Source organism: Meira miltonrushii, assembly GCF_003144205.1.
Source record: "Meira miltonrushii strain MCA 3882 unplaced genomic scaffold FA14scaffold_1, whole genome shotgun sequence".
NCBI classification, from domain to species: Eukaryota; Fungi; Basidiomycota; class Exobasidiomycetes; order Exobasidiales; family Brachybasidiaceae; genus Meira; species Meira miltonrushii.
Window position 1 is genome coordinate 368,746 of NW_020289943.1, and position 24,591 is coordinate 393,336.

The 24,591-nt window shown below is 43.7% G+C and overlaps 11 protein-coding genes across 11 annotated transcripts; 6 read left to right on the top strand and 5 right to left on the bottom strand.

Moving 5' to 3' along the window:
* Positions 1–289: 289 nt before the first annotated feature.
* FA14DRAFT_159061 (HECT-domain-containing protein) lies at positions 290–2,617 on the top strand. The gene is made up of 2 exons (XM_025498035.1): positions 290–945; positions 1,008–2,617. Exons 1-2 carry the CDS (start codon positions 421–423, stop codon positions 2,400–2,402), a joined length of 1,920 nt encoding a protein of 639 aa, XP_025356880.1. The 5' UTR covers positions 290–420; the 3' UTR covers positions 2,403–2,617.
* FA14DRAFT_4335 (uncharacterized protein) lies at positions 2,499–4,388 on the bottom strand. Its single transcript, XM_025502336.1, has 2 exons — positions 3,985–4,388; positions 2,499–3,927 (listed from the first exon to the last, which is right to left on the bottom strand). Exons 1-2 carry the CDS (start codon positions 4,316–4,318, stop codon positions 2,591–2,593), a joined length of 1,671 nt encoding a protein of 556 aa, XP_025356881.1. The 5' UTR covers positions 4,319–4,388; the 3' UTR covers positions 2,499–2,590.
* A 1-nt stretch (position 4,389) lies between these two features.
* Positions 4,390–5,391, top strand: FA14DRAFT_4348 (uncharacterized protein). The gene is made up of 2 exons (XM_025502337.1): positions 4,390–4,718; positions 4,752–5,391. Exons 1-2 carry the CDS (start codon positions 4,515–4,517, stop codon positions 5,307–5,309), a joined length of 762 nt encoding a protein of 253 aa, XP_025356882.1. The 5' UTR covers positions 4,390–4,514; the 3' UTR covers positions 5,310–5,391.
* Positions 5,392–5,472: 81 nt separating this feature from the next.
* FA14DRAFT_140464 (uncharacterized protein) lies at positions 5,473–7,827 on the bottom strand (the record flags this gene model as incomplete). The annotated part of the gene is made up of 1 exon (XM_025497098.1): positions 5,473–7,827. One exon carries the CDS (start codon positions 7,825–7,827, stop codon positions 5,473–5,475), a length of 2,355 nt encoding a protein of 784 aa, XP_025356883.1.
* A 345-nt stretch (positions 7,828–8,172) lies between these two features.
* On the top strand, positions 8,173–9,843 carry FA14DRAFT_152018 (S-adenosyl-L-methionine-dependent methyltransferase; the record flags this gene model as incomplete). The annotated part of the gene is made up of 1 exon (XM_025497498.1): positions 8,173–9,843. One exon carries the CDS (start codon positions 8,173–8,175, stop codon positions 9,841–9,843), a length of 1,671 nt encoding a protein of 556 aa, XP_025356884.1.
* Positions 9,844–9,924: 81 nt separating this feature from the next.
* Positions 9,925–10,849, bottom strand: FA14DRAFT_4362 (glutathione S-transferase). The gene has a single exon (XM_025502340.1). The coding sequence runs from the start codon at positions 10,758–10,760 to the stop codon at positions 10,095–10,097; it is 666 nt and encodes a 221-aa protein (XP_025356885.1). The 5' UTR covers positions 10,761–10,849; the 3' UTR covers positions 9,925–10,094.
* A 77-nt stretch (positions 10,850–10,926) lies between these two features.
* On the bottom strand, positions 10,927–12,156 carry FA14DRAFT_140470 (mitochondrial carrier). Its single transcript, XM_025497099.1, has one exon. It carries the CDS (start codon positions 12,079–12,081, stop codon positions 10,954–10,956), a length of 1,128 nt encoding a protein of 375 aa, XP_025356886.1. The 5' UTR covers positions 12,082–12,156; the 3' UTR covers positions 10,927–10,953.
* Positions 12,157–12,458: 302 nt separating this feature from the next.
* Positions 12,459–13,260, top strand: FA14DRAFT_4370 (putative 25 kd subunit of DNA-directed RNA polymerases I, II and III). The gene has a single exon (XM_025502342.1). It carries the CDS (start codon positions 12,553–12,555, stop codon positions 13,183–13,185), a length of 633 nt encoding a protein of 210 aa, XP_025356887.1. The 5' UTR covers positions 12,459–12,552; the 3' UTR covers positions 13,186–13,260.
* On the bottom strand, positions 13,261–20,466 carry FA14DRAFT_4369 (uncharacterized protein). Its single transcript, XM_025502341.1, has one exon. It carries the CDS (start codon positions 20,323–20,325, stop codon positions 13,336–13,338), a length of 6,990 nt encoding a protein of 2,329 aa, XP_025356888.1. The 5' UTR covers positions 20,326–20,466; the 3' UTR covers positions 13,261–13,335.
* Positions 20,467–20,824: 358 nt separating this feature from the next.
* Positions 20,825–23,424, top strand: FA14DRAFT_169572 (uncharacterized protein). Its single transcript, XM_025500215.1, has one exon. The coding sequence runs from the start codon at positions 20,886–20,888 to the stop codon at positions 23,367–23,369; it is 2,484 nt and encodes an 827-aa protein (XP_025356889.1). The 5' UTR covers positions 20,825–20,885; the 3' UTR covers positions 23,370–23,424.
* A 224-nt stretch (positions 23,425–23,648) lies between these two features.
* FA14DRAFT_175901 (uncharacterized protein) lies at positions 23,649–24,047 on the top strand (the record flags this gene model as incomplete). Its single annotated transcript, XM_025500622.1, has 1 exon — positions 23,649–24,047. One exon carries the CDS (start codon positions 23,649–23,651, stop codon positions 24,045–24,047), a length of 399 nt encoding a protein of 132 aa, XP_025356890.1.
* Between the last annotated feature and the right edge of the window lie 544 nt (positions 24,048–24,591).

The following is a 24,591-nucleotide window of genomic DNA, read 5'->3' on the forward strand; positions in this document are numbered from 1 at the left end:
TGGGCCTCCAAAGCCACCCTCCATGGCTGTATCCATCTTTGTATGATCAAGCTTTTGGGGATGTGTTGGAAGTTGAAGATGTAGGATACCTTTTTTCTTCTTCTGAGTATAATCTTCTCAACATGCTGCTAAAGCCAGCACGCGTCAATTTTAAGAATATATCATATATTTCTTCCTTTGTGTGTGTGTGTGTGTGCAGTATAATTTTCCGTTCTGAGGCGCGTGCTTTGGCTAATCTTAAAAGCGTTTGGCGTATGGCTTGAGGATTGCCTTTTTTTCCTCCACCGCTATCCAATCATACAACTGTCTTCAGCGCAATCAAGAAGGACATTCAATCACTCGGTTGCCTACCAACTCATTCTATCATTATATAGGCACTGGCACATCTTATCCAGATACAACTTCATGAAATCATAGCCAATGTCATCGAATGAAGATCCAGGTTCGCCAGGTGAAGGCCGAAGATCCGGAGACAATGGCCAGCCAAACGGTCTTTTCGATATCACACAAATCATTGGCGCCGCTCTAGGAACTTCAATGGCAGGTCCTAGTGGCGTCAGAATGGCTAGCTCATCTCATTCACATGTCCCGATCGTTGCCATTTCAACGGGTCCAGGTGTTGGACCCGGTTTACCGCATACAGCTGCAATGGATTTTGAAGGAGGTTTACCCATGCTATCTTCAGGTTCCGCTGCAATGGAATCAGATGATGCTGCAGGGCAACTACACAGAGTTATTCAACGTGCTGAGAATGAACCAGCAAGCAGAGAAGTCAACGGAAAGGACTCGAAAAACGGTAAAGAGAAGAATGCCGAAGACGAAGCAAGATTAGCACAGATATATGAAAGCTTTGAATTCGAGCCTATTTGGGATCGATTGAGTCAGGTATTGACTAGGCTAGAGGGTGATCCTAATGCCGCTCAAGTACTTTTGCCGTTGATTGAAGTAAGTATTCCGGTTCCAAATAAAAGACCTCGTTGCTGATGACCCATATCTTCACCCTACAGAGTCTAATGGTTCTCTCAAAACATGCTGCAACGGCCGAGGATCTAGCATTTCAAGGCTCTTCTTCCAATCGAGGTTCGGTATCGCCCGTTATTGAGAGGCCGACGGCATTTAAGACAAAGCGGGAATTAATGCACGACCAATTTTTCACATTCACAGAGAGACATCGAAAGATTCTCAATCTGATGGTTCGTCAAAATCCTTCTTTGATGTCAGGAAGCTTCAGTCTTTTAGTGCATAATCCTAAAGTGCTCGACTTTGATAATAAACGCAACTACTTCACTCAGCAGCTACACAAAGGAAGGAAAGAGCATTATACGCCATTACAGATTTCCGTTCGCCGCCAGCACGTTTTCTCGGACAGTTTCAGGTGTTTGCAAGGGCATACCGGTCCAGAGATCAAGCATGGTAAATTGAACGTTCGATTCTATAACGAAGAGGGAATAGATGCGGGAGGTGTAACGCGAGAATGGTACTCGATCTTAGCAAGAGCAATGTTCAATCCCGATTACGCTTTGTTCGCTCCGTGTGCTGCTGATCGGACAACATATCAGCCAAATCGATCAAGTGCAATTAATCCTGATCATCTTGCTTTCTTCAAATTCGTTGGAAGGGTGATTGGAAAAGCAATCTACGATGGACGACTACTAGATGCCTATTTCACAAGATCCTTCTATAAGCATATCTTGGGAAAGGCAGTAGATTATCGGGATTTGGAAGCGATTGATCCTGAATACTTTAAGAGTCTGCAATGGATGTTGGAGAACGACATCGAGGATGTCTTGGATCTGACATTCACTGTTGATAATGAAGAGTTTGGAGAAACTACAGTGGTAGAATTGAAGCCTGATGGTACAAACATTCCAGTGACAGACAAGAATAAACAAGAATATGTTCGTTTGGTCACTGAGCAAAGGCTAACGCTTTCCATTCAAAAGCAAATCGAAGCCTTTTTGAACGGATTTCATGACGTCATCCCTAAGGACCTTGTTCGAATCTTTAGTGAACAAGAATTGGAATTGCTCATTTCTGGTTTGCCGGATATCGATGTGGTTGCTTGGAAGAACAATACCGAATTACATGGATATAGCACAAGTGATCCTGTTGTTCAATGGTTCTGGAGAGCTGTTCGTTCGTTCGACCAAACAGACAAGGCCAAGTTGTTGCAATTCATTACCGGTACAAGTAAGGTGCCTTTGGAAGGTTTCGCGCATTTACAAGGAGTGCAAGGAACGCAAAGGTTCAACATTCATAAAGCATATGGTGCTGATCGTTTGCCGGCCGCACACACATGTTTCAATCAATTGGACTTACCCCAATATGATTCTTATGAGAAGCTGAGGTCGCAATTGCTCTTGGCAATGAACGAAGGAGGAGAAGGATTCGGATTTGCCTGATTCTATTGAGACGACGCACTTCAAATTTACCAAAGACGATCGACTGTATTACTCACTTCGGGTTTTTTTGTACACATTCATCATTCTTTCTCGCTCCCTACACATCCACACTTGTACACTCAAAACAATCCTACGCATTGGCCATTAATCTATACATTAGAGACTTTTCTAGATTGTGTGTGTTGCCCTTACCGGAGGCGATCTTGTAAGCTCCCACTGGGATTGGATGGCGATAGACGCTTGTCTAACGATCTTCTCGATTCATCAAAGTGGCCACCTGGTAATCGTAATCGATCCTCTAGGCGATCGCCCTGATTGGAAGTGAAACTCGAACGTCCTGCTGGAATTCGAAGCCGATCTGCCAATAAACCGCTCCTTCGATCATCAAACAAACCTCGATCGTCATCCCATGCGCTAGGTGCGCGCATCCTTCCGCGACCACGAACTCTGATTGTGGTATTATTGCCATTGTCTGCAGTATCTGCATAGCCATTTCTACTATCGCCGCCATTTGATCTGCGTACAGGTGAAGCCGATCTATCACGTCTATCCCCTCTAATCGTTTCCATTTCTTCATCAAGCGCTGCCATTGTGGTGGCAGATCTACTTCCACGTCTTCTCCTTCTACGTGCTTCTGGATCTCCACCTACAACCGCATCATCTGTTCGATCACGATAAGCGTCCATCTCTCGATCCAATTCATCCATCATTGCTGAACCACGACCTCTTCCGCGTCTTCGGCCTTGACCTGGTAGAAGCTCTCTACGTTCATCCGCTCCTCCAACTTGCAACACTTTTGATACAACTTCTTTTCCTGCATCACGACCGTGATCACGATACCATTTACTCTGTTGAGCTGATCGATTACCCTTTACATCCAAACTTTCAACCGTCCAACGAATCCATAAATTTCCACGTAAATTTTGCAATGATTTTTGTTCAGGTTGTTGTAAAAATCTTTGACGATCTTCTTCTTCCATTTCTCGATAAATCTCCGGTATTGTACCTTCTGTATTTTCTCCATTTGTACCATTTTTGCTGGACACATTGACGTTGTACTCTTGCAGGGCTTTTGCGGCATCTTTTTCTGGAGCATTGTACAGCTTTCCGGGTATCCGTTGTGCTTTTCTGGGAAATAAGATCGATTGCATGAACTCCTCGCTCCATTCATGCTCTCGTGCTGCTTGGACATTCTCTCCTGTATCATGTACCTTTTTGATGGATGATGCATTCTCCATTTCTTCTATTGAAGGAAGTGGAATTAGCGGAGCTGTGCTCGTACTGACTGCTGGACAAAGGTATTCGATAGCCAATCGTGCGGCTGCTGCATCACTGAAGACCACATTGCAGCTATGATCGTTGATCCATTCAAGACCTAGTGGTTGAGCGCCATAATGAGTAATATAGGCAAATAGCCGTGATGTAGAGCATTGTGTGATCGGCTGACCTGTGATATGTAAGGCATTGTATCGGATATCGAGACCTTTTCCGATCGTGCCGGGTATTTCAGGACCTGGGACATTTTCTGTTTATGGAAAGATGCGTTAGTGAATTGTCTCAATCAAAGTGGCAACTCACTTACCCTCGATACCCATCAATTCTTCTTCGGCCAAAGCAGGAAGAGCGGAAATACCTCTCTTTGCACCTGCTTCGATTGCTTGATCTGGTGGTAAAGCGTAGAATCTCGCTGTTGAATTTGGTCTGGCAGCCAATAATTCTTCTACTTTTTTCTTTCTTTCATTTTCAAATTCTTCTTCTGTTCCTTGAAATCCTTCTTCCCATTGTTGCATTTCTGCATCCATTGAAGCATCTTGTAATTGTGCTTCACGTGGATCGATGATTGGATTGTTTTCATACGATGCATCCATCTCTTCTCCTCCATCAGGGTTGCCATAGTCCAACACTGTATCTGCCATGATTGTCGCTTTTGCTCCACAAAACTCCGATCCGGACTTCGTTGTGATCCGTTAAAAAGAAGAACCAAAGTTGAGAAAGTGTGTCTTGTGTTTTTCTCATGCGCGACGCCCTGACGCACGGCCTCTTGAAGCGCGACAAGTACTGACTACTCCCATCTTCTCAAAGCATAACTTCTCGACACGATACCCTTCAAAAATGGCAAACGCAACATCTCCTGAACCGCCCACCAGACTATCACTTGGACAGCCAGTTCCAATCGCATCACATTTTGTGCCAACGAGTAGCACCCATAGCTCATCTTCTTCAGCAAATAATGCCAATGCTACCGCTTCTTCCTCTTCTCTCGTCAATCCAACATCTTTAGCACTTTCCCTACCGCATTCCGATCATTCAGTTCCAATCTCACATGTTGACGTACAATCACTTCACTACCTAATGATCGAAATGCCAAATGTACTACGCAATAGTGCAAGAAGGAATTTGAAAAAGCGTAAAAGGGTGATCGAAGAAATGCAAGAAGCAGGCTTAAGTGTTGAAGGATTAACAGTTTCAGCCGGACCACAAAATGAAGATGAAGAAGTGATAAAACGATTAGAAGCAATCGGATCACATATTGGTTCAACGTTTGTCGAACGTCTTTCACGTGAACGGCCTCCGTTTTCTACAACTTTGGACGTTTTGAAATTCATCTGTAAGGAGCTTTGGACTGCAATTTGGGATAAACAAGTCGATAATCTCAGGACGAATCATCGTGGAGTTTATGTTTTGCAGGATAACGTTTTCAAACCTCTTTTGCGTCTTTCCGTTCCTGCTCAAGGTGTAAATCCATCAAGTGAATTGGCACTTGCTTCCCGGGTTCAGCTGGCAATGCCTACGGGTATGATTCGTGGTGCTTTGGCCCGTTTGGGCGTTGCTAGCACAGTAGTGGCAGAAAGTAGTCAAGTGCCACAATGTACATTTCATGTCAAAACAACAACTCAAAGGTCGTAAATGCAATCATTGATGTGTGAATTTTTTTAAATCGTACATGAGTATGTATTTGATCGCGTCCGAATAGTAGTACAGAAGCATTCGTATACAAGCCATTGAGGGGAATAAAAATGAGAGCTGGTATATAGAGAAAAGGGGCACCATCAAAGCAAATGGGATGCAATCAGAACCATCTACGAGGTCGCCAATTTAATAGTTCTAAGAATGTTTGTGCTAAACCGCCGATCGCATTGCGTGTTCTATGGATCGGCGTTCCATGTACGCTGACCTTCCATGCAACATCACCATCGATGATGACTTTAACGTGCACTACTGGCTTTGAAACATCTCGAGTGTCTACTTCGAATTCGGACCATTTGATATTACCATCTGGCAAATATTTGTATAATCTTTCTGCTCCCGTAGCGCCTAGATTGTGTGCTTGTGATAATGTGCGAACGGGAAGATAGAACATATTGAGAGGTGAAGTGGAAAATTCTGTGACAGGATGATAGTCTGATCTTGTACCAACGGGAGCAATACCCACAGAGGCGAACTCGTGCCTGTCACCGCTCAAAACGATGATATTGGGAATATATTGCATGATCGTCATCAAATAATCCCTTTCATGTGTATATGCTGCCCATGAATCCGTCTTGCTATCGTAATCTAAAGGTCCACCCCATAATGTCGTGAAAGGTACAGAACTGACAACAAATTTGAAAGTGGCTGTTGAATTTACTGCACCTAACCATCGAATGAATGCATCCTTTTGTTGTTGTCCAAGCATAGTCTTGTCTTCATCATCTTCGATTTGCCAAGGTGATCTATGACGTCTGCAGTCCATTACGAAAAAGGCTGTATCACCATATCGGAAAGTGTAATAATGCTGACCAGGTTCCAACGGATCAGGATTGCTGCTGCCGATATATTCATACCATGCTTTCGTAGCTGGAGGAACGGCTTCTGGTGTTGTAACTTTTGTGATTTGATGCGAATCTTCATCAACGGCTGAACCGACCAATTTATTTCCACCCCAATTGTTCACTACCTCATGATCATCGTAAATGCTCATCATCGGAAGACGTTCATAAACACGACGGAATGAATCTGAAGCGAATAAGTTCCGATACAGCTTACGGTATGTCAATATAAATGGACCGCCCCAATACGGCACATCACCATAGATAACATCGCCCAATTGCACAAAGAATCGCATCGATGGTCTATCACGACCGTCCAATACTCTTTCGGCTAATTTATCAAATCCTTGAATACGATTGCGCAGGGCAAAACCACCAGGTTCATTTCCGATATTGAATAATCTTAAGAGCCACGACCATGCCCAGAATTGTGTTGGAGTCCAGGGGAAATCAGGTTTGATGCAAGAGGAAGAGCCAAAGGTGAAATGGTTGGGATCATCGAATGGTGCTGAACCATCCTCGTTTCTCGTCGTACGCAATGCACCCAAAGCATCTTTATCATCGCTCAATCTTGGATCTGGCCATGTAATGAATTTGCGAGCGTGACTAGGGACGGATGTAAAGGTTGAATTATGGGCAAATGCTAAGCGCCATTCATACTCGGTTGCGGGCCATAATCCTTCAATCTTTGCACTTCCTGTCCAATCGCTCTCAGCGTCCAATTTGAGTAGAGGACCACGTTCCCAGCGTTTTGCTTGCGTGCGAATTCTGCCATCGATGCTGTTGGCGGCTGAGTTGCTTTCTAAGACGATATTGCGTACTTCGCGATATACCACCCGTAGAGGTTCTGGGTTGTCAAACAAGCTTTGTGCATCTCGCAGTGCTCCATCGAAGGAACCAATGTCTTGCTCGATCAATCCTCCGTTCAAGTAATCATCTCGTTGACCAAGTGGGAAAGGATAGCGAACATGAATCGTGGCTGTCTTTGGGCCCAATGCTCCAACGTGTGCAAAGTGCAAATTGTGCTCGTGGTGAGATGGGAAAATATACGGACTCCAAGCCGCATCGAGGAAGAACAAGAAGAGAAGCGTATGGAAACCAAAGCTGAGCAGGTTGATTGTTGATGAACGTGTCGATCGTCCAAAAAGTACCACTCTGGTCAACTCCCAAACGGATAGGGATCGAATCAGAGCCTCTTTCTCGCTTTCTACTGTAGTACCATTTTGTTCAGATTTGTGTTCGACTGCATCTTTGTTGCCGTTAGTCTTGATCAATCCGTTGGATTGGTTGTCCACTTCGACTCGATCGGCTAAAAGTTTGAGATCAGCTTTTGCCGGTAGAATGTCCGCTTGATCGATAAGGCTAACGACTTGTTTTGAGATACTCAATTGTCTGATTGACCAAGCCAAGAAATAAAAGGCGTAAAAGAAATGCATCAATTTCATCAAAAGAGTGTTTGGAACCCATCTCAAATAAAGAAAGGCACCTAAACGTAATAAGACCGACATGATCACTTGCAATCTGCCAAACACTCCAACAGCTTCTTCGATTGAATGAATTACATCTTGTTTTTCTTGTGATTGTTGTTGTTGCTTGCCTGTTTCGGCATCTGGCATCAAATGTGCCTCTCTTTTGGCCATTTTTGATCAAATTCCAATGGTGGAGAAAAGAGTAACACACACAACAAAGAGAGGCTGATTAAATTTTATCATCATGGGCTGAACGCGTTACGCCCTGCATAATCGCGTTTTTACGCTAAGGACCGGCTCGGGATACGGACACTCTTTCTCTTTCTCAAGAACTTTTTTTCTTTTTCTTCTTACGAATGGGAGAGCCAACCAAATGCTTTCGATTACCATTCATAACGAATTGGCATGATCGCTTTGGCACGTCAACAATTTCGATTGTCAAGCAGAAAAGTATCGATCATTGATCAAACTCTCTTTAGACAACCTTTCATCATGTCTGCTACCGCCGGATCATCTTCTCCGCCAACGAAGAAGCAAAGAAATGACTCACCCACGCAAACGATACAATTGGAGAATGGAAACACAACTGCACCTGCAGGAGCTCCTCAAGGGAATGGATTCAACCGCATACTGACACCAAAAGAGGAAGCAAAACGGATAAAATCAAAAGTACGAGATCGTCAAAAGGTTCTAGAAAAGATGGGAGAAGAGCCAATCTATTTCGATATCGCAGATCTTCTAGGTGATGAAGTTGTTCAAACGATCATCAAAGAAGGACCTAGCAAGGAATTCATCAATAAATTTAGACGGGGAGAAGAGATTGAATGCAGAATCGAACGATTGAGTGCTCATGGTGAAGGATTGGCAATAGCTCCTTCTCGCGATTGGGTGATTGCTGTGCCTCATTGTGTACCAGGAGAATTGGTGGTTGCGCGAATCACTGCGAATGAACGCATGTATTCACGTAGTGAGCTTGTTACCGTCAAGGAAAGAGCTGCAGAGAGTTCACATGCGATCGAAAGGGATGACAAATTAGTCAATTGCAAGTATTTCGGTACTTGCTCTGGATGTCAATATCAACATATAGAATATGCAACACAGCTAGACATGAAGCGCAATGTCGTACAACGGGCTTTCAAGAATTTCTCGCATCTTCCTGAAGACCTCTTGCCGCCAGCAAAATCTACTTTACCATCTCCATTGCAGTTCAACTATCGTACAAAGCTCACGCCTCATTTTGAGCTACCGCGCGAGCTAAAGAGGAGACGAGGAGCAAGAGGGAGAGATGAGACGATTGAGAAGCCCAAAGAAGTTCCCTATGTTGCTATAGGGTTTGACAAAGTGGGCACAAAGCAAGTGCTGGATATAGAGGAATGTCCGATCGCTACCGCTTCTATCAATCGTGCATTGCCAGCAGAAAGACAGAGGGTGAAGGATAACATCTATACGTACAAAAATGGAGCCACAATACTCTTGCGAGACTCACTCAAGCAATTTGAGGATAAGGACGATGCTTCAACAGAGGTGATTACTGATCACAAGGCAACAGTGAAGGAGCGCGTAGGTGTGACCAAATTCTTGTCCCCCGCTGGAACTTTCTTCCAAAACAATCGTTCCATTCTACCATCTTTGATCTCGTACGTTCAAGAGCAGATACAAACGTACTCTACCGCCCAAGAAGGAGATCGATACCTCGTTGATGCATATTGTGGATCAGGCTTATTCTCACTCTGTCTGGCAACGCTTTTCAAACGTGTTGCAGGTGTAGAAATCAGTGCTGATTCGATCAAATTCGCCAAGCAAAACGCAACGATCAACGGGATTGAAAACGTTGATTTTCTCGCTGGAGATGCTCAAGATATCTTTAAACACATTACCTATCCTTCTGATCGAACTACGATGATCCTTGATCCACCGAGAAGAGGTTGTGATGAACCTTTTATCAAACAATTGCTCACACTTGCACCTCAACTGATCGTTTATGTTTCGTGTAATGTACACACTCAAGCACGCGATGTTGGACAAATGATCAATGGTCTTCCTGGAGCGCCAAAAAGAAATTATGAAATCTTGAGCATTCGAGGCGCAGACTTGTTCCCGCAAACATATCATGTCGAAGGTATTTGCGTTCTAAGGAGGAAGACAGGCGAGGATGGTGCATAAGCATGGAATTGGCAGGACAATGTATGTATCTTTTGAAATTCAGATGTGGATGTACCTCAACAGAGTATCAAGGTTTTTTTTGACAAGGGAAGCCGGTTTTGGTACTCGATTTCATCTGCAGACAGCATGAGACTGGATTTATGGGATTATAGGCTGGTCTTCTACACTTATTCTCGTGCAAGGTGCCTTGATTTGTGCCCAAACGGCCATCTACGACCAGATCAAAAAGGGTCTAGGAGCCCCATTCTCGCTCAGAGCTTGCTGACGAAACCTCGTTGAGGATCTGCTTTTTGTACGGTACGCTTGTATGCATCTCGATCTCCTAAACGTTGAATATAATCTTTAACGTTTGGATAATTATCCAAAGATTTAGGAATTGGAATAAAGTTTCGCATTGTTGAAATTGGGAAAAAGAGTAAAAGATCTGCAATTGTAAACTTTTCTCCTGCAACAAACTTTCTATTTTTCAAACGTTTTTCCAACATTTCATAACCTAAATAGAGTCGGTTTGCCAAATTTTTCAACGTTTCATGTTCGATTTGACCGCCTGTCAAGCGCATCACTGTACTGTTGAGCATCATTGATCCATGCAAAGATGCGTCTGTGAAATGTTCCCAATAGAGGTAATCTGCATAATCCTTGTCATCTTTTGAGACTGTGATTGACTGTCTTTGTTGTTCGCTTGCATGTTTGTTTAAAATATATTCTATTACCGCTCCTGATTCTGACAATCGTACATCACCATCATCGATCACGGGAGATGTTTGAAACGGGTGTAAAGCTTTATATTCGGCCGGCGCTAAGTTTGTCTTTGGATCTCTTTGATAAATCTTTAATTCGTATGGGATCCCTAATTCTTCGCATAACCATACAACCCTTTCCGAAACTGAGATTCCTAGATGATGAATGACCAACATGATGTTCAAAGATAAGATGATGGTTGAAATGGAAGAATATCCCAAAGCTATTTCCGTTTTTAAGATTGGCGCTAAATTCAAAAGCCGATTAGGCGGGATCACAGTAGTGCACTGACTGATACAATGGAACATATTCATTTTTTATAAACTATACAAAACAAGAAAAGGTATGCAAGACAAAGGATCATCACTTCTAATCAACATTCGTTTCTTTGGCAATGGAAATACCTGCTGGCGCTCCTAGGCCTTTCTTGATTTGGTCATAGATAGCCATTTGGGCACAAATCAAAGCACCTTGCATGATGATACGTGTACCGAGACCGGCCCATAATCCCATAAATCCAGTCTCTTTTGTCAATTGAGCAAGTCTAGAAAGTGTACCACCTGAACCACCTCCTCCTTTGTTAATCTTTGATAAAAGTGTATCGGCAGGATGAGATGCGATTGCAGCAGCAATACCGGCAGCCAAACCACAACCCAATGAAACACCAACTTCTCCTGTTTTACCGTATGCTTTGATTGATTCTTCAGAAATGTTATTATTGACGAATTCATGAGAGTATTCGTTGACAGTGAATTGTGCAACGGTAAATGGAATCTGTTTGAGTAAGATTGGAATATAACCTGCATAGAATTCACGGAAACCACCTTCGGATGCCATTCTTGTCATTGCGCCTGCCAAACCGCTAGCATAACCACGTTGAGAGACTAAACGAATTCTTGCAGCTTCCAAAGGGGTAAGAAGGGTAGATGCAATCAATTCTGCAGCTGAAGCACCTCCGATATAAATTAAAGTACGATGCTTTTGTGCTTCTGCTTCTGAACCTGCCATCAAAACACCTGCACGTTTAAATGCTTCAAAACCGCAAAATTTCGAACCACCTTGAATAAGATAACCAACAGCTGTTGGACCGAAACCTGTCATCAAACCAGCAGCACCTTCGGATGCAACGATTGAACGTGCCATCGAGGCCATTCCTAGCTTACTGCCTTTTGGCTCTAATTGAAGTCTTGTTTTTACAACATCAACAGGTGTCATTGCACCATGTGTGATTGTTGCACAAAGTGCACCAGCAGAAAAGAAACGAACATAATCGGTAAATGAGAAATTTGGAACGAATCCTAAAGGATCTGTTGTTGTCTTTCCTTTGATGGAAGAGATTGCATCTTGTGCTTTTGATCCTAAATCATTTGTTGCATCTTGTGTTCTTGCTTTCAAGTCATTTGAAGCATCTAATGCTTTCGATTTTAGGTCACTTGCCGTCTTTTCAGCTGATTTCTCAGCGTCTTGCAATCTTCCTTTGATTGCTTCAGAAGACATGATGAGCAAGGATGTTAATAGGATGGTGAAAGAAAGTAAGGAGGATGTTCTATTTAAGTTCTTCCTCTTATCAGTCCGCTACCCTTTCTTCTTAAACTTTCGGACAATGTACCCGGACAGTGTCTTTGTTGTTAAGGACGTCATCTTTGATTTGTGTGAGTAGTGGAGGCAGGAATAGTGCATGAGTAACTTCCCACATGCGTTTAAATACTCCGCGCACGCAAACTTGCGTTCAGGCGGAACATCGGAAGGCTTACGCCGTCGGATAAACAGTAGACTTTAAACCGAAATGCAAAACGGGCACAAGTAAGAAGAGGTGCGTCAGGCATACTCTTTCGCGCTAAGCTGAAAAAGAACTCAGAGGACCCCTTTTGCGTAGCGTGGAATTTTTAACTTTTTTTCGCTTTTTTCCATCGCATACGCCTTCTTGACCATCATCTGCACTTCGACATCCATTCGACAACAGCAAAGATGGACTCTCTAGACCGCGATGTTGCACGACTATGGCGAGTTAATCGTACAATACACGAATTAGTACGTGATCGTGGATACATCGTTGCCGATTCAGAATTGGAAACATCGCTTGATGAATTTCGTGAACAAGTAACGGGTGGATCAGGAGCGATTGATAGAAACAGATTACACTTTTTCACTCGTTTAACAAATGATGATTCTCAGAAAATTTTCGTTTATTTTAGTGATGAAAGAAATGTTGGTGTAATGACGATGAGAAAATTTCTACAACAATTGGAAGATAAAGAAATTCAAAAAGGGATTATTATTTATCAAGATAAAATGACTGCAAGTGCACATAAAGTCATCGACGCAATGAGAACGCAATTTGACCTGGAAGACTTTCATGAAACCGCTCTTTTGGTCAACATCACTCATCATCATCTCGTACCCAGACATGATGTCTTGACGGATGAAGAGAAGAAAGCTCTATTGGAACGTTATCGTCTAAAAGAAACACAATTGCCACGTATTCAAGTCAGTGATCCAGTCGCACGCTACTATGGAATGAAGCGAGGTCAAGTTTGCAAGATCACAAGACCGTCTGAAACTTCTGGTCGATACTGCTCTTACCGAATCTGTTTGGGATGAAAGAGGGGGGTGGCTGGCATCCAATTGTATTTTTACACACTCCCGAAAAATGCGTCATGTTGATTTCTGTTTACTGATTCATTTCATCCGACTATCAAAAGAAACGCCTATAATGGAGCAAGAGCAAAAGAAAAAGGTATAAACTGTTTTTTAACGACGACGAACGCTGCCAAACAATTTGCTTGCACGTTCACGACCGCTTTCGGTCACTTTTGAGAATATGCTTCCTTGACCTTTGTTTGTGGCAGAAGAAAGTTCACTGTACATAGAAGGTGCACCGATTTGTTGCTGAGACGCAATGCCACGCGTGAGAGTTTTGGGAGATGTTGCAGGTCCGCCTGCTCTTGAAGCAGCGTCAGAATTGACAATTTCAACAGCGTTGAGAGCTGTTGAATTACTAGAGAGACCCAAAGGATTCGTTCCAGATGTGCTCATAACATTGGCTGTCAACGTATTTGTTGCGCCGGGAGGAGCATCCGTTGACCGATGGATCGGGTTAGACATCGCTTTGTTTGCGGCAACAGAGCTATCCTGAGCTGTGGGAGATGATTTGATAGGTTGAGCCTGTTTGGAAAGGTAGGCAACATGTCTTTGAAGTGGGCTGATAGCAATTGGTGCATTTGCTGCAGTTGCAGATAGCAAGGTTGAGCTGTAATCATGATCGCCTAACCCATTCATTTTGGTTAGAGAATCATAACGTGCTGTCAGGCTGTCATTGGTTGCTGACCTTGTGATCGTTTGACCACCATCCATGCTGGTCGAGCCTTCAAGACCGGAAGATGATGAGCTTTCAAAGTCTAAATTCAATCTGCTGATCTCATCGGCAAAGTTTTGCTTAAAGAATCGTTCCAATGTATCATGGAATGGTCGCATTTCCGGTGGGCATAATCGATTGTGTAGATTGATACACCTAAAGATTACGCTTGCTTGTTGATCGATCGCTTGTCGTAGTTTGTGCATCAAAGGCTCTTCTTCAGGATGTTCCCCCACGTAAGCTGGCGATAAGAATGCTTTCTTGTACATCGGAATACCTCCATTGATCGGTGCATCAACTGCTCCGTTCAAGGCCATACTGAGCCTGTTCGTGTTCAAGCTGACTTTTTGTCCAACGACTTTGCTTAGACTGACAAACTTGACCTCAAGTGTTTCCAATTCTTTCACCTTCTTTTCCACATCAGACAGTGCGTTCTCGATCGGTGAAATCCGTACAACCTCAATCTCTGCGATTTCACTTCTACGCAAAACCGTAGGGAACGAATCTTCAACCCGTAAAAAGGTCTTTTCAACCCACAAGCTGGTGATGTTGTTCGTTTCCACGTTGTTTGCCAGTGTATCGGTGCGAGACTGAGCATCTTCATTGCGTGCAAGCGGTCTTGTGAAACTGAACAAGTTGGTAGTATTATGCTCATAATACGCTCGCACGATAGGAGGCGTTTCAGGATTAACGAAAACATCTTGTGTACGATCAGGTTCAGGTACAACTGCTGTGATTTGCAAGAACATATTTGTAGAGAATCGAATTTCATCATTAGGCTCCATGTTACTCTTGATCAAAGTTGCGCGTGGGTGACGTTGATGCATCCTTTCACAGAAATTGCTAAACTTCTCCCAATTGTTTCCGCGATAAATGAAATTCTTACTTTGCAAGCTGGTAGGCCATTGAGATCCGTAATAGGCAACTCTGAAGTAGTTGGGGAATGTACGTTCTTCCGTTCCAATCTTGTTGAACAACGACGCCTGTAGATTGAGGACATCTGCTAATCTACCATAGTCAACCGCTCGGAATTCATACTCCCTTGCAAGCTCCCTACAGATATCGATCGAAATTTCCCAAGCTTGTCCTTTGTTCAGGTAATCCAAGATTAGCATATACAACGTTTCTCTTCTGGCAAAGTGCGATTGACGAGGCAAGTCCAAATCTGCAATAGGTTCAACAAAACTATCCAAGTCCCAAGTATGCAAATCAGCATGCAATTTGAGCGTCAAAGCAGCTTCAACGTAATTTTGATTTTCCAAATGAAGATTGACAAGTCGTAGAACGTGCGTTGAGAATGCAGTCACTCGATTCGCCTGACGTAAGAATCCAAGCAACTTCAGTGTTCCTGACACTCGATCATCCTCAAACCCTTCCTCGAGGGGGAGATTGCGAACGTTCAACAAGAGATCCAAGAAACGATTCACGCTGACCAAACAAGAATGCACTTGTTCCTGTAATTGCGGATCGACTTGTGGTGTCTCAAATAAGGATCGCAATTGACCAATGAAGAAAGCACGAGAGACTTCATCTCCTTGAGTGTCCGCAATGAACAACACATCCAATTTGTCGATAATTTCGGCCTCAATCACGCCAAAGCTGCCGTTCAAGTGCCATTCCGAAGTAATCATCGTTGCCAAGACACGAACGGCGCACGTTCGCAGTTCGTCGTGATGACTGAGACATAGCTCAAGTACCGGTTCTACAAGCGAAGGTACAAATTGCACCTGGAAGCCACCAGTATTGAGTTTGTTCAAATCAACAACATCAGATTCTTGCACTTCCTTGGAAGCAACCTTGTCTTGTTGTCCGTCAGGCCATCCGATTGAATTCCATAATTTTGCAAAGATTTGCGCACCTTCACCACGAACATCACCTGCCAAACGCCAAACTGCTCTTCGTCTTTGCGGCTTGAACCGTTCGATGACCAATTGGTCCGATGATAGCAGGGTGAGCAGCATACTCAATCCTGCTTTCCATAGATCCGTCTTGAAGGTATCCAATTGATCGGCAGGCGGAATGAAATCGCGAACCAACAAGGTTGCCAAAGGATCAGCCATCTTGAGTACCATTTGATGTGCCAAGATGTTGATGTTGAGCCACGTACTTGGATATGCTTCATTGAGCAAAATGCTGGTGGATACCTCAAAGAAGTTGTGTAAGAATTCACTTAATTTATCCCGACCGTCGACGTCCAATTGCTCATCCATGAAGCCAATCAGATGTCGCCTTGGACTCAACATCACCAGAACAGTAAGCACGGCTGCAATCTCTCCAAGACCGAGGTTGAGGTACGGATAATCTTCCTTCCTTTGCTGCCTTCGCAATGAACGAACGGGTGCTGGACTGACGTTTCCGATCGGTTTTCTGGCAACGAGTGGGAAGGGGTAGCTAGATGGGAAAACAACAGGCACGACTGATGAAACCGTTGACGGAGATCGATGACGTTCAAATGCGGCGCGAGTTGCAGGGCTATGGAATTCCTTGTACGTCTGTAACAATTTAGGCATCATTGACAATACGTAATCCACATTATCTTGTTCTTGACGAACTTCAACGGCACTTATCCGACCCAATCGTCCATTCACCAAACTCACTTGCAACCGATCTAGAACCACAGCAATAATGGCAACTGCCAATCTGGCTGATTCCACCCATGCAATTCGTGCTGAATCCATTGCACCTTCATGTTCGCCTCCGCTTGCATGAATACTTTCGTCATAGTGTCCAAGGTGAGGTCGGATCCAACGAACGATACTGGGAAGCATTTGCGAGCGAGAAGTATGATCTTCGAACAAAGCATCGTGTGTGACATGTAGGATATGCAACAACTTCCACACTGTCATTCTACCTTTGGTGACGTAGACACTATCAGCGAATGCAGTTTCGATTCGTGCTAGTTCATCCATTGGATAAACCCTTGCCAGTTCTGGAAGCGTGCCAGCAAAGTTTTGCAAAGCCAGCGTTTGCGTACCAATGATCGAGCTTGGCTTGGTAGTAGACATTAACCTGTTGATACTGCGCAAGAGAGCATCCAAGTCTCTCTTGAAGCTTGTTTCGAAGTGATCACTTACTGCTCCTCCCAAAGCACCTAGAGGATCCTTCACTCCTCGTTGGTTTTCACGACTTCTCACGATAAATTTGAAGATGTACGGCCAAACCTTGATAGCTGCTCTCAAGTCTTTCGATGTTTCAGGCCGTGCAGGATCCGATAGCAATTTGGACATGGATGCCATCAATCGTGCATACGCAGTTTGAGAGTGGTAATGCTCCTCAATATAAACATCCAAAGTTGCACGGAAGTTGTTGAACCGACGATCTTGAACGATACCCAGCACTGTCACAATCGAGTTAAAAACCAAATCATCAAGTTCTCCTGAGCCATTCTTGGGACTGACAACGATACCAAAAAGAGCATCAAAGATATTTCTCAAAAATTTGACAATTTCCACTTCACTGACAAAAGCAAATTTGACCAAAACAGACTTGAGTTCTTCAATACTTTCAGTCAAAACATTTTCCCAGTGTAAAAGTTTAAGTAAAACTTCATTTTGCGTATACCTTGCAGAAACGAGAAAAGTACGCAAAGTCATCGTATCACGTAAAGGTTGAATAATGCTTGCCAAACTTGGTGGAATGATATCGCCCAAAGGTTTTCCGGCAGGGACAGTAGGTGGCAAAGAGAAGTAGAGCTCCGGACTGAGATGTTGTGCAGATCTTGAACTACGCCATAGCAACAAGGTATGACTGCCATCTGGAATGAAGGCTGTATTCGTTTCGAACAATGGCAGATATCCATGTGCAAACGGTGGACTGATGTGTGCCAAGGAGGCATGGCTATTTCCACTTTGTTGACCATTGGATTGTTGTGGTGCTTTTTCTTCCTTTGTACTACGATGTCGGAATGTGAAAAAGACGTGACAGTGTTCCATCACTTCTGTCGGCAGCTGTAATTTGAGCAATTCACCCCATGTCGGTGCATTTTGATGATAAAAGACCGTGCTGTCGAACTGTGTGACTAAATCTTCACCTGAACCTCGAGAAATGGCTTTTTCAAGCACACTTCCATCTCGCAGGCGAATCTCAGCAGAGATTTGAATATTCCTCGCTGTATTTCCACCGGGCATCTTACTGCTTGTAGGGAAGAATTCACCACTCCACAGCTTGATATAGGCCTCATTACGTGTATCGCCTGGGAAGACGACATCAGGGAAGCCCAATCTTGCAGTCAGAGCGGTGTCTTGCAAAAGAGCCGTATTCTCACGCACAAGTTGATTCTTTTCGCCATAGAATACCTTTACATTGACTGCCAATAGATCTGCTCTTGGGGACTTTTCGAATTCGCGTACTCGTGAGGCAATGATATCTTGATGCAATGTACTGAATGCAGCTTCATTGACCGGAGTGAAGATCGGCATGATGTGTTCGCATAAAGGACTTGCAGATGTCGTTTGAACGTCAATCTGATGATCTTGACCCAATTCTACAACAGCGCATCCAAACGGTCTTCTGAATGTACGATCACCCGTCATTCTTGATGAACGGAATCCGGGTATTCCACCTTCTGGTGCATTGTACACACCATTGAGCTGATCAACAGGTCTGACGTCTGTTGCATCTAATTTATCATTTGAGATTGGCTTTTGGGTATCCACATTCGATATTCTCATATATCCATTTCTAACGATTCGACAAACAACGTTGAGATCATGCATATCATTAGCACTGAGATCAGTGAACAAAGCATGCATCTTTCCGAGCTTGTCCTTTCTTGCTGCCACTCCTTGATGGTTGAGAATTACACAGAATTCTTCCGTCAAGAAACGTGATTCAGCTTTGTTGTACAGTGAAAAGTATAATTCAGCTGTTTCACCTGGTTGACAAGGACTTGCAACGAATGCGCGAAGATCCAAGTACACATGGAAATACTTGATATCCGAATTAGACTCAGTCTTTGAAGTGTGACCACCCGTTAGCGTTCCAGCTCTGGGCCTTTGAGGTTGCTGTTTGATAAGTGTGCCTCGCTTGTGTGTCGAGTTCAAAGGTGTGTTGAGGATACCAGCTGGAGAAAGTGTATTGAGCGTTGTGATTCCAAACGCATTTGTGGCTACAGCTCCGGTGGAATCGCTTGTTGTTGATTCTTGATCCACATATGCTAAAGCTGCTTGAAGTGCGTAAAGTTGGATACCACTTATCCAACTCTCTGCATCAGATTCTTTGCCGGTAAAGTCAACATCCACTAAACCACCTCTACCAGGATGTCTGACGATCACATCCAATCCTTGCTGGACATTCCCTTTGACTAATCGGGCAACGCATTCCCTTCGCAATTTGCTCGATTCTTCTTCACTCAACGTTTGTGCAAGCAATTGCCTTCTAGCAGCATGTAAGACATCGATATGCTCACGAACAGCGTAAAATAAAGCGTAATCTCTCTTGCTCAAATAGATGTACATCAGTGTACTCCATTCTCGTAATGCACATGCAATTTCGTCCACCAAAGGTTCTTCTACCCCTGTTCGTGTTTCATCACCGCATTTAAGACTTGGCAAAGGCGGAGGTGGACGTTCTTCATCCGTTTGTTGTGCTGAATCTTGAAGGATGAAGGATTGACGAGAATGATCCAAAGTGACTTTGCTTTGACCTGGAACACCCGAACCAAGAGCAGAAAAAGCGCCTGCAATTGATACATCGTTTTGTTTAAATTCCGGCGCTGCGGGACTGGTAGGTTGACTTGGGATATTTTCATCTTCTTCCGGTAATGTTTCCATATGACTTGTGTTTACCAAAGGTTTTGGAGGAGGAGGTGCAGTTGCTCCTACAACGCCTGATTCCAATGCTTTTGCATATACATCTGTTAAACGCATTTCCGCATCATCCAAGTGTTCCCGAATATGGATATTTGCTTTTGGGAACAGTCCAACGTACACCTGAGGTTCTTCTACCAAGCTTGCACCTGCTGCACTCGTACTTGGAAAAGTGGAATAATCTGAAAGACTGCTCGTAGTTGTTGCTGAAGTCGGAACTCGATTTGTGGAAACAACATAACCACGACACCAGCTGACATCTGTATGACCGAGTTGTTCGAACACGTAGACTTCGTCTCCCACCTCAAGGCCGATAAGATGTGGCTGAATTGTGGTGAATGCCGAACCAGGATCCATCTCTGCATTCAATTCGAGTGAGATTGAATCTGGTTCGGGTACGAAAGGTGATATTGCGAAACCATATTGAATTTGAGGAAGTGGTTCCCATCTTCTGTATGGTTGAGCGGTAATTGTTGGAGAAGGTGTTGTGGCATTTGCATTGGAAGTTTCACCGTTACTCGTTTCCCCATTTAAGGTTGGCGATTTGCCATTGACTGATGTTCCATTGGCGACAGACATCTTGGATGCTCAGACGTTGGGATGGCGAACAAAGTACCAATGATTCAAGTCGTGATTGAACCTTTGCCTTGTTGAACAACCTTTGAAGCCATATAGACGAGGAACAATGAAGAGAGTCAAGAGAATGAAGTTGAAAGTGAAATGAAGTGTAATAATGCAAAAGCACTTCATCAGTCTCCCACAATGTAAAACGTTATTTTTATTATTCATTCTAGCGTAAAACAAGAAGAGTTACTGTCTTCATTCAACGGGCGCCTTGCCTTAGAGGGGAAGTTCCGATAGTGTGTCAGTCTGTAGGCTTTAGCGTTGGCGCAGCAAATTGCATCAAAAGTATGCCAGTTTCATCAAAGAGGAAGGGTTACCATGTAAGAGATCCCTCTCTCTCAGAGTTGTTGGTTAGCGTGTGCTCGCTACCTCAGGTACCACGCATGCAATCAATCCCTTTTAAATGTGTTGTCTAGCGTGTTAAAGTAAGAGGTCAACACGTCTTCTAGTAAAACGCGCTTGTTTTTAAGAAGCAATCATCCATCCATCATCTTTTATTTATTAAGGTATGCAAAATGGATGCTGATGGTGATGGAATAAGACCAAGACGAAGGGCTGCTGCACCTCAATTTGATCAATCAATAGCATCACCTTCACGCTCAAATAGACCGATCAGAGGAAGTAGGGCATCCAATGCTAGACGTAATTCAAGAAGGATGAATGACGAAGATGAAGATGAAGAAGGACAAGATGATGAAGAGCAAGAAGAGGCTGACACTTACGCAAACGAAGAAGATGACGATGATGACTTTGAAAGATCATATCGTAGCACATCCAAATCAAAACAAGTAAAGAGCTCATCCAGACAACGTACAACTTCAAACATGGCAGAATCCACTCCTCCACCATCTCGCACAAATCGAAAGGCAGTAAAAGCCGAAGAAGATGATCATGATGAGGAGATGGCAGATGTAGAGCCTGTAAGCAATCAAAAGAGTTCCTCAAACGCACAGATACGATCACTCAAAGGCACCATGAAAACAGATGATGAGAGCGCAACGCGTACAGAACGACAAGCAGACAGACCGGATTCAGGATGGATAGAAGAAATTGAAGATTCACGCCAAGCAAGAACAATCTATATGACAATCATCGACAAGATTCGTGCTTGGCTTGCCGAAAGGGGTGATAGACGCCTTACCGAATTCATGGAGACAGAGCCAAAGAACAAAGATAGAAGGTATTTGGATTATGTGCATATTCCGACGTCTTTACAACAGATTGAAACGCGAGTCCAAACACCGGGCGGTGGGTTTGCATCTTCGATCGATTTCGAGAAAGCAATGATGCTATTGTTCAAGAATGGAAGAAGGTACTTTGAGCCAGCGACGGAGACGTACGGAAATCTGTTAATCTTACAAAGGATGTATCAACACCTAACACAATCAGTTGATTCAGTCACTGAAGGAATTGAGGATGAGATCATTTCACGCAACTATACTTCCAACAAGTATGGACCAGGACAAGAAGGTGAAAACAGAGATGCAGGAGAATCGCCAACAGTCGGATACCAGACCAATGTTGCACGTCATCATTACAAGGGTATGAAGATTGCCGTTGGTAATTGGGTTCATTTGATGAACCCTACCGATCCTTCCCGTCCGATCATCGCACAAGTCTTCAAAACAAGAAACGAAGATCTAGGTGATCATGATCAAGGTTGGGTTACGGCAAATTGGTTCTTGAGGCCTGAGCAAAGCAAGCATCCACGTTCAATGACATTTTGGTCTAATGAGGTGATTAAAACAGGACAATATGTTGAGCATCACGTTGAGGATATTTTGGAAGTGATTTGTGTTATTTTCTACACCAAAGCCAATCGTGGCGTTCCAGCAGAAGGTGAAGGAGGTTGGCATACGGGAGATCCGCTCTACGTCTGTGAAATGCGTTACCAGCCTGATCGGGACGCTTACTTTAAGATCAAGAATTGGGCAAGCTGTATGCCGGAAGAGGTACGTCATAAAACATTTGGATTGATCGAATTTGACCGACCCAACCCACTGCCGGACAAATTGCCATCTCCGTTCTTACGCGGAATTGATGGACCGGGTGGAATTGTGAGCGATGTTCGACCTTCCATCAGTATGGTCAATACATCAAGCAGCAGGAACATTGGAGCAACGTTGGCAAGCCTTTCTGGTCCTCGAATGGCGCGAAGACCGGCAAGGAGAATGGACTTGTCGGAAGGCGAGTTGGAGATACCACAATTGTTCAAAGAATGGCGGGATGAAGTGCAAACGCAAAGAAGAAATTTCTTGAAAGCTAAACAACAAGAAAAAGCAGCTGCTTTGGAACGAGAAAAGAATACAAATGGCACATTGGCACCGACATCAGCAGCAACTGTTGAAGGTGAAACACCTCAACCGGAAGCTATTGGTTTGAGTGGAATGGGAGCTGCAAAGAATTCTGCTTCACCGTTTGCTCGTACGGCTGCATTGCCCAATGCTACCGCTTCTCCGGCTGTTGCTGCTACGAGTGCAAATTCTAAAGTGCCAGTGATTGCGCCTTCGATCGATCGAAGTCTGAATATGGCAATGCAACAAATGGATGCAAGTGCATATTTCAAAACGTTACCTGAACAAACTCAACAATTGTTTCATCAAGATCCCGAAACGGGTAATGTGGTTTGGTATCCTGCTCCACCAGCTTTTGGATCGATGAGTGAAGCAAATCTTCAAAAGAAATGGAATCAAGGTCAACGTTTTCAAGTGGGTTCTTTGGATTATTTGTATCATCTTGCGAATGAAAGAGCTGGTACGGGTGCACAGGCTGATCATCATCGAGAGAGACGTAGAAAGGCAGATGAAGCTTCGAAGAAACGCAAGGAGCAACCTCAGACTGCGCACAGTGATCAAAGATCGCACAGACATGGCAAAAAGGAAAGGTCTGCGTTGGATGATCTTCCAACGACAAAAGAAACAATTGATCATGCTTTTTCTCAAGCAATTGATCAAGCCAGTCATAATTTATCGAAATACATCGCCGTTGAGGAGGATTAGTCTCTTTATTGTATCTATGAAGTGTATATTTATTCGAATTGTATGATTATGTCAGAAATATGTCTTGGTCGTGATGGAAAGGTCTACAGCCGTGAGGCGACTTGAAGGGGCTTGCGTGTCTTGGCGATCGTGTATCTTATTTGTGGCTGAGAAGAGGGGGCGACTTTGCGTACGCCAGCGCCAAGCAGCAATTCATGACAATAGCAGATTGAAGGTTGCGTATGTAAGAGGGACATTTATGTGAGCATCTTTTTTTTTTCTCTTTTCTTCAACATCAAGATGCGCTGGTCGTATTTCCTTTGTTTAAGTTTTGTAGTAGTATTTTTGCTGCTTTTGCAAGATCAAGCTCAATCTTTTCCTACTTCAATCGAGCATTCCGATCTCATCAAAAGGGAATCTTCTGAATCGGATGTCGTACTGGTCAAACGTGTCATAAACAAAATAAAGAAACTTTTTGGAGGCGGTACAAAAACTCCGCCGGCCCATGTTCCCAAACCTGGTCATTTCGATCCTGCATCTGCACATGAGCCACCACCGTTGAGACAAGGAACAAAATTACCAGATGGCTATAAAATGCCAGAACATATGCAAAATCCAAAAAAGAGTGATGCAGTTTATTTTGATCCCAGTAAGATGATAGGCGCCGGCTCAAGTTCACCTAAGAAAGGGGGCAAATGATCGAATTTATAGAGACAGATTTGTTCATGTGGAATCTAGTGTTCGCAAGTGTTAAAGTAGGACTTTTGTTAAAATCAGTCTTTCCCTTTATGAAATCATATTTGAAGCACCTATGGTACATTTGCCAAGCCGCACTAAATCTTTCCGTGGCGGAAAGAATTCGGAGATCATTTTAAGGAAAATAGATGCTTTTCACATCGCTCTTTTCACACGATCGTTGAAATGAATTCTCAAGGGTTATAAATATACCGTGATCATCATTAAGAAGTTTCTTTAGATGACCCTAGGGTGATTTTAATGTCATTAAACCTCCTTATTTCCTTGAGAATGATCTCCCGATAACAGACGCGTCGTCATAAGTCCCGGCATATAGCATTTTCGCTAAAGCGTAGAAAAAGTGGCTGAATTTAAAGCTCTTTTGGGTGCGAGAGCAGTGTTTTTTTTTTTTTGTTCCGAAGAAGGGGGCACGTATTAAAAATAAAAAATGCAAACACATAATCGGCTCCTTATTTAAGCGCGACCTAAAGAGGCTCAGTTCGGTCAC

Excerpts from the sequence above, each read along its gene's own strand:
- FA14DRAFT_159061 (XM_025498035.1), top strand. The coding sequence starts at position 421 with ATGTCATCGAATGAAGATCCAGGTTCGCCAGGTGAAGGCCGAAGATCC. Across the intron at positions 946-1,007 it reads TACTTTTGCCGTTGATTGAA|AGTCTAATGGTTCTCTCAAA; the intron begins GTAAGTATTCCG and ends TTCACCCTACAG.
- FA14DRAFT_4335 (XM_025502336.1), bottom strand. The coding sequence starts at position 4,318 with ATGGCAGATACAGTGTTGGACTATGGCAACCCTGATGGAGGAGAAGAG. Across the intron at positions 3,928-3,984 it reads AGAATTGATGGGTATCGAGG|AAAATGTCCCAGGTCCTGAA; the intron begins GTAAGTGAGTTG and ends TTCCATAAACAG.
- FA14DRAFT_4348 (XM_025502337.1), top strand. The coding sequence starts at position 4,515 with ATGGCAAACGCAACATCTCCTGAACCGCCCACCAGACTATCACTTGGA. Across the intron at positions 4,719-4,751 it reads ATTCCGATCATTCAGTTCCA|CTAATGATCGAAATGCCAAA; the intron begins ATCTCACATGTT and ends TCACTTCACTAC.
- FA14DRAFT_4362 (XM_025502340.1), bottom strand. The coding sequence starts at position 10,760 with ATGTTGGTCATTCATCATCTAGGAATCTCAGTTTCGGAAAGGGTTGTA.
- FA14DRAFT_140470 (XM_025497099.1), bottom strand. The coding sequence starts at position 12,081 with ATGTCTTCTGAAGCAATCAAAGGAAGATTGCAAGACGCTGAGAAATCA.
- FA14DRAFT_4370 (XM_025502342.1), top strand. The coding sequence starts at position 12,553 with ATGGACTCTCTAGACCGCGATGTTGCACGACTATGGCGAGTTAATCGT.
- FA14DRAFT_4369 (XM_025502341.1), bottom strand. The coding sequence starts at position 20,325 with ATGTCTGTCGCCAATGGAACATCAGTCAATGGCAAATCGCCAACCTTA.
- FA14DRAFT_169572 (XM_025500215.1), top strand. The coding sequence starts at position 20,886 with ATGGATGCTGATGGTGATGGAATAAGACCAAGACGAAGGGCTGCTGCA.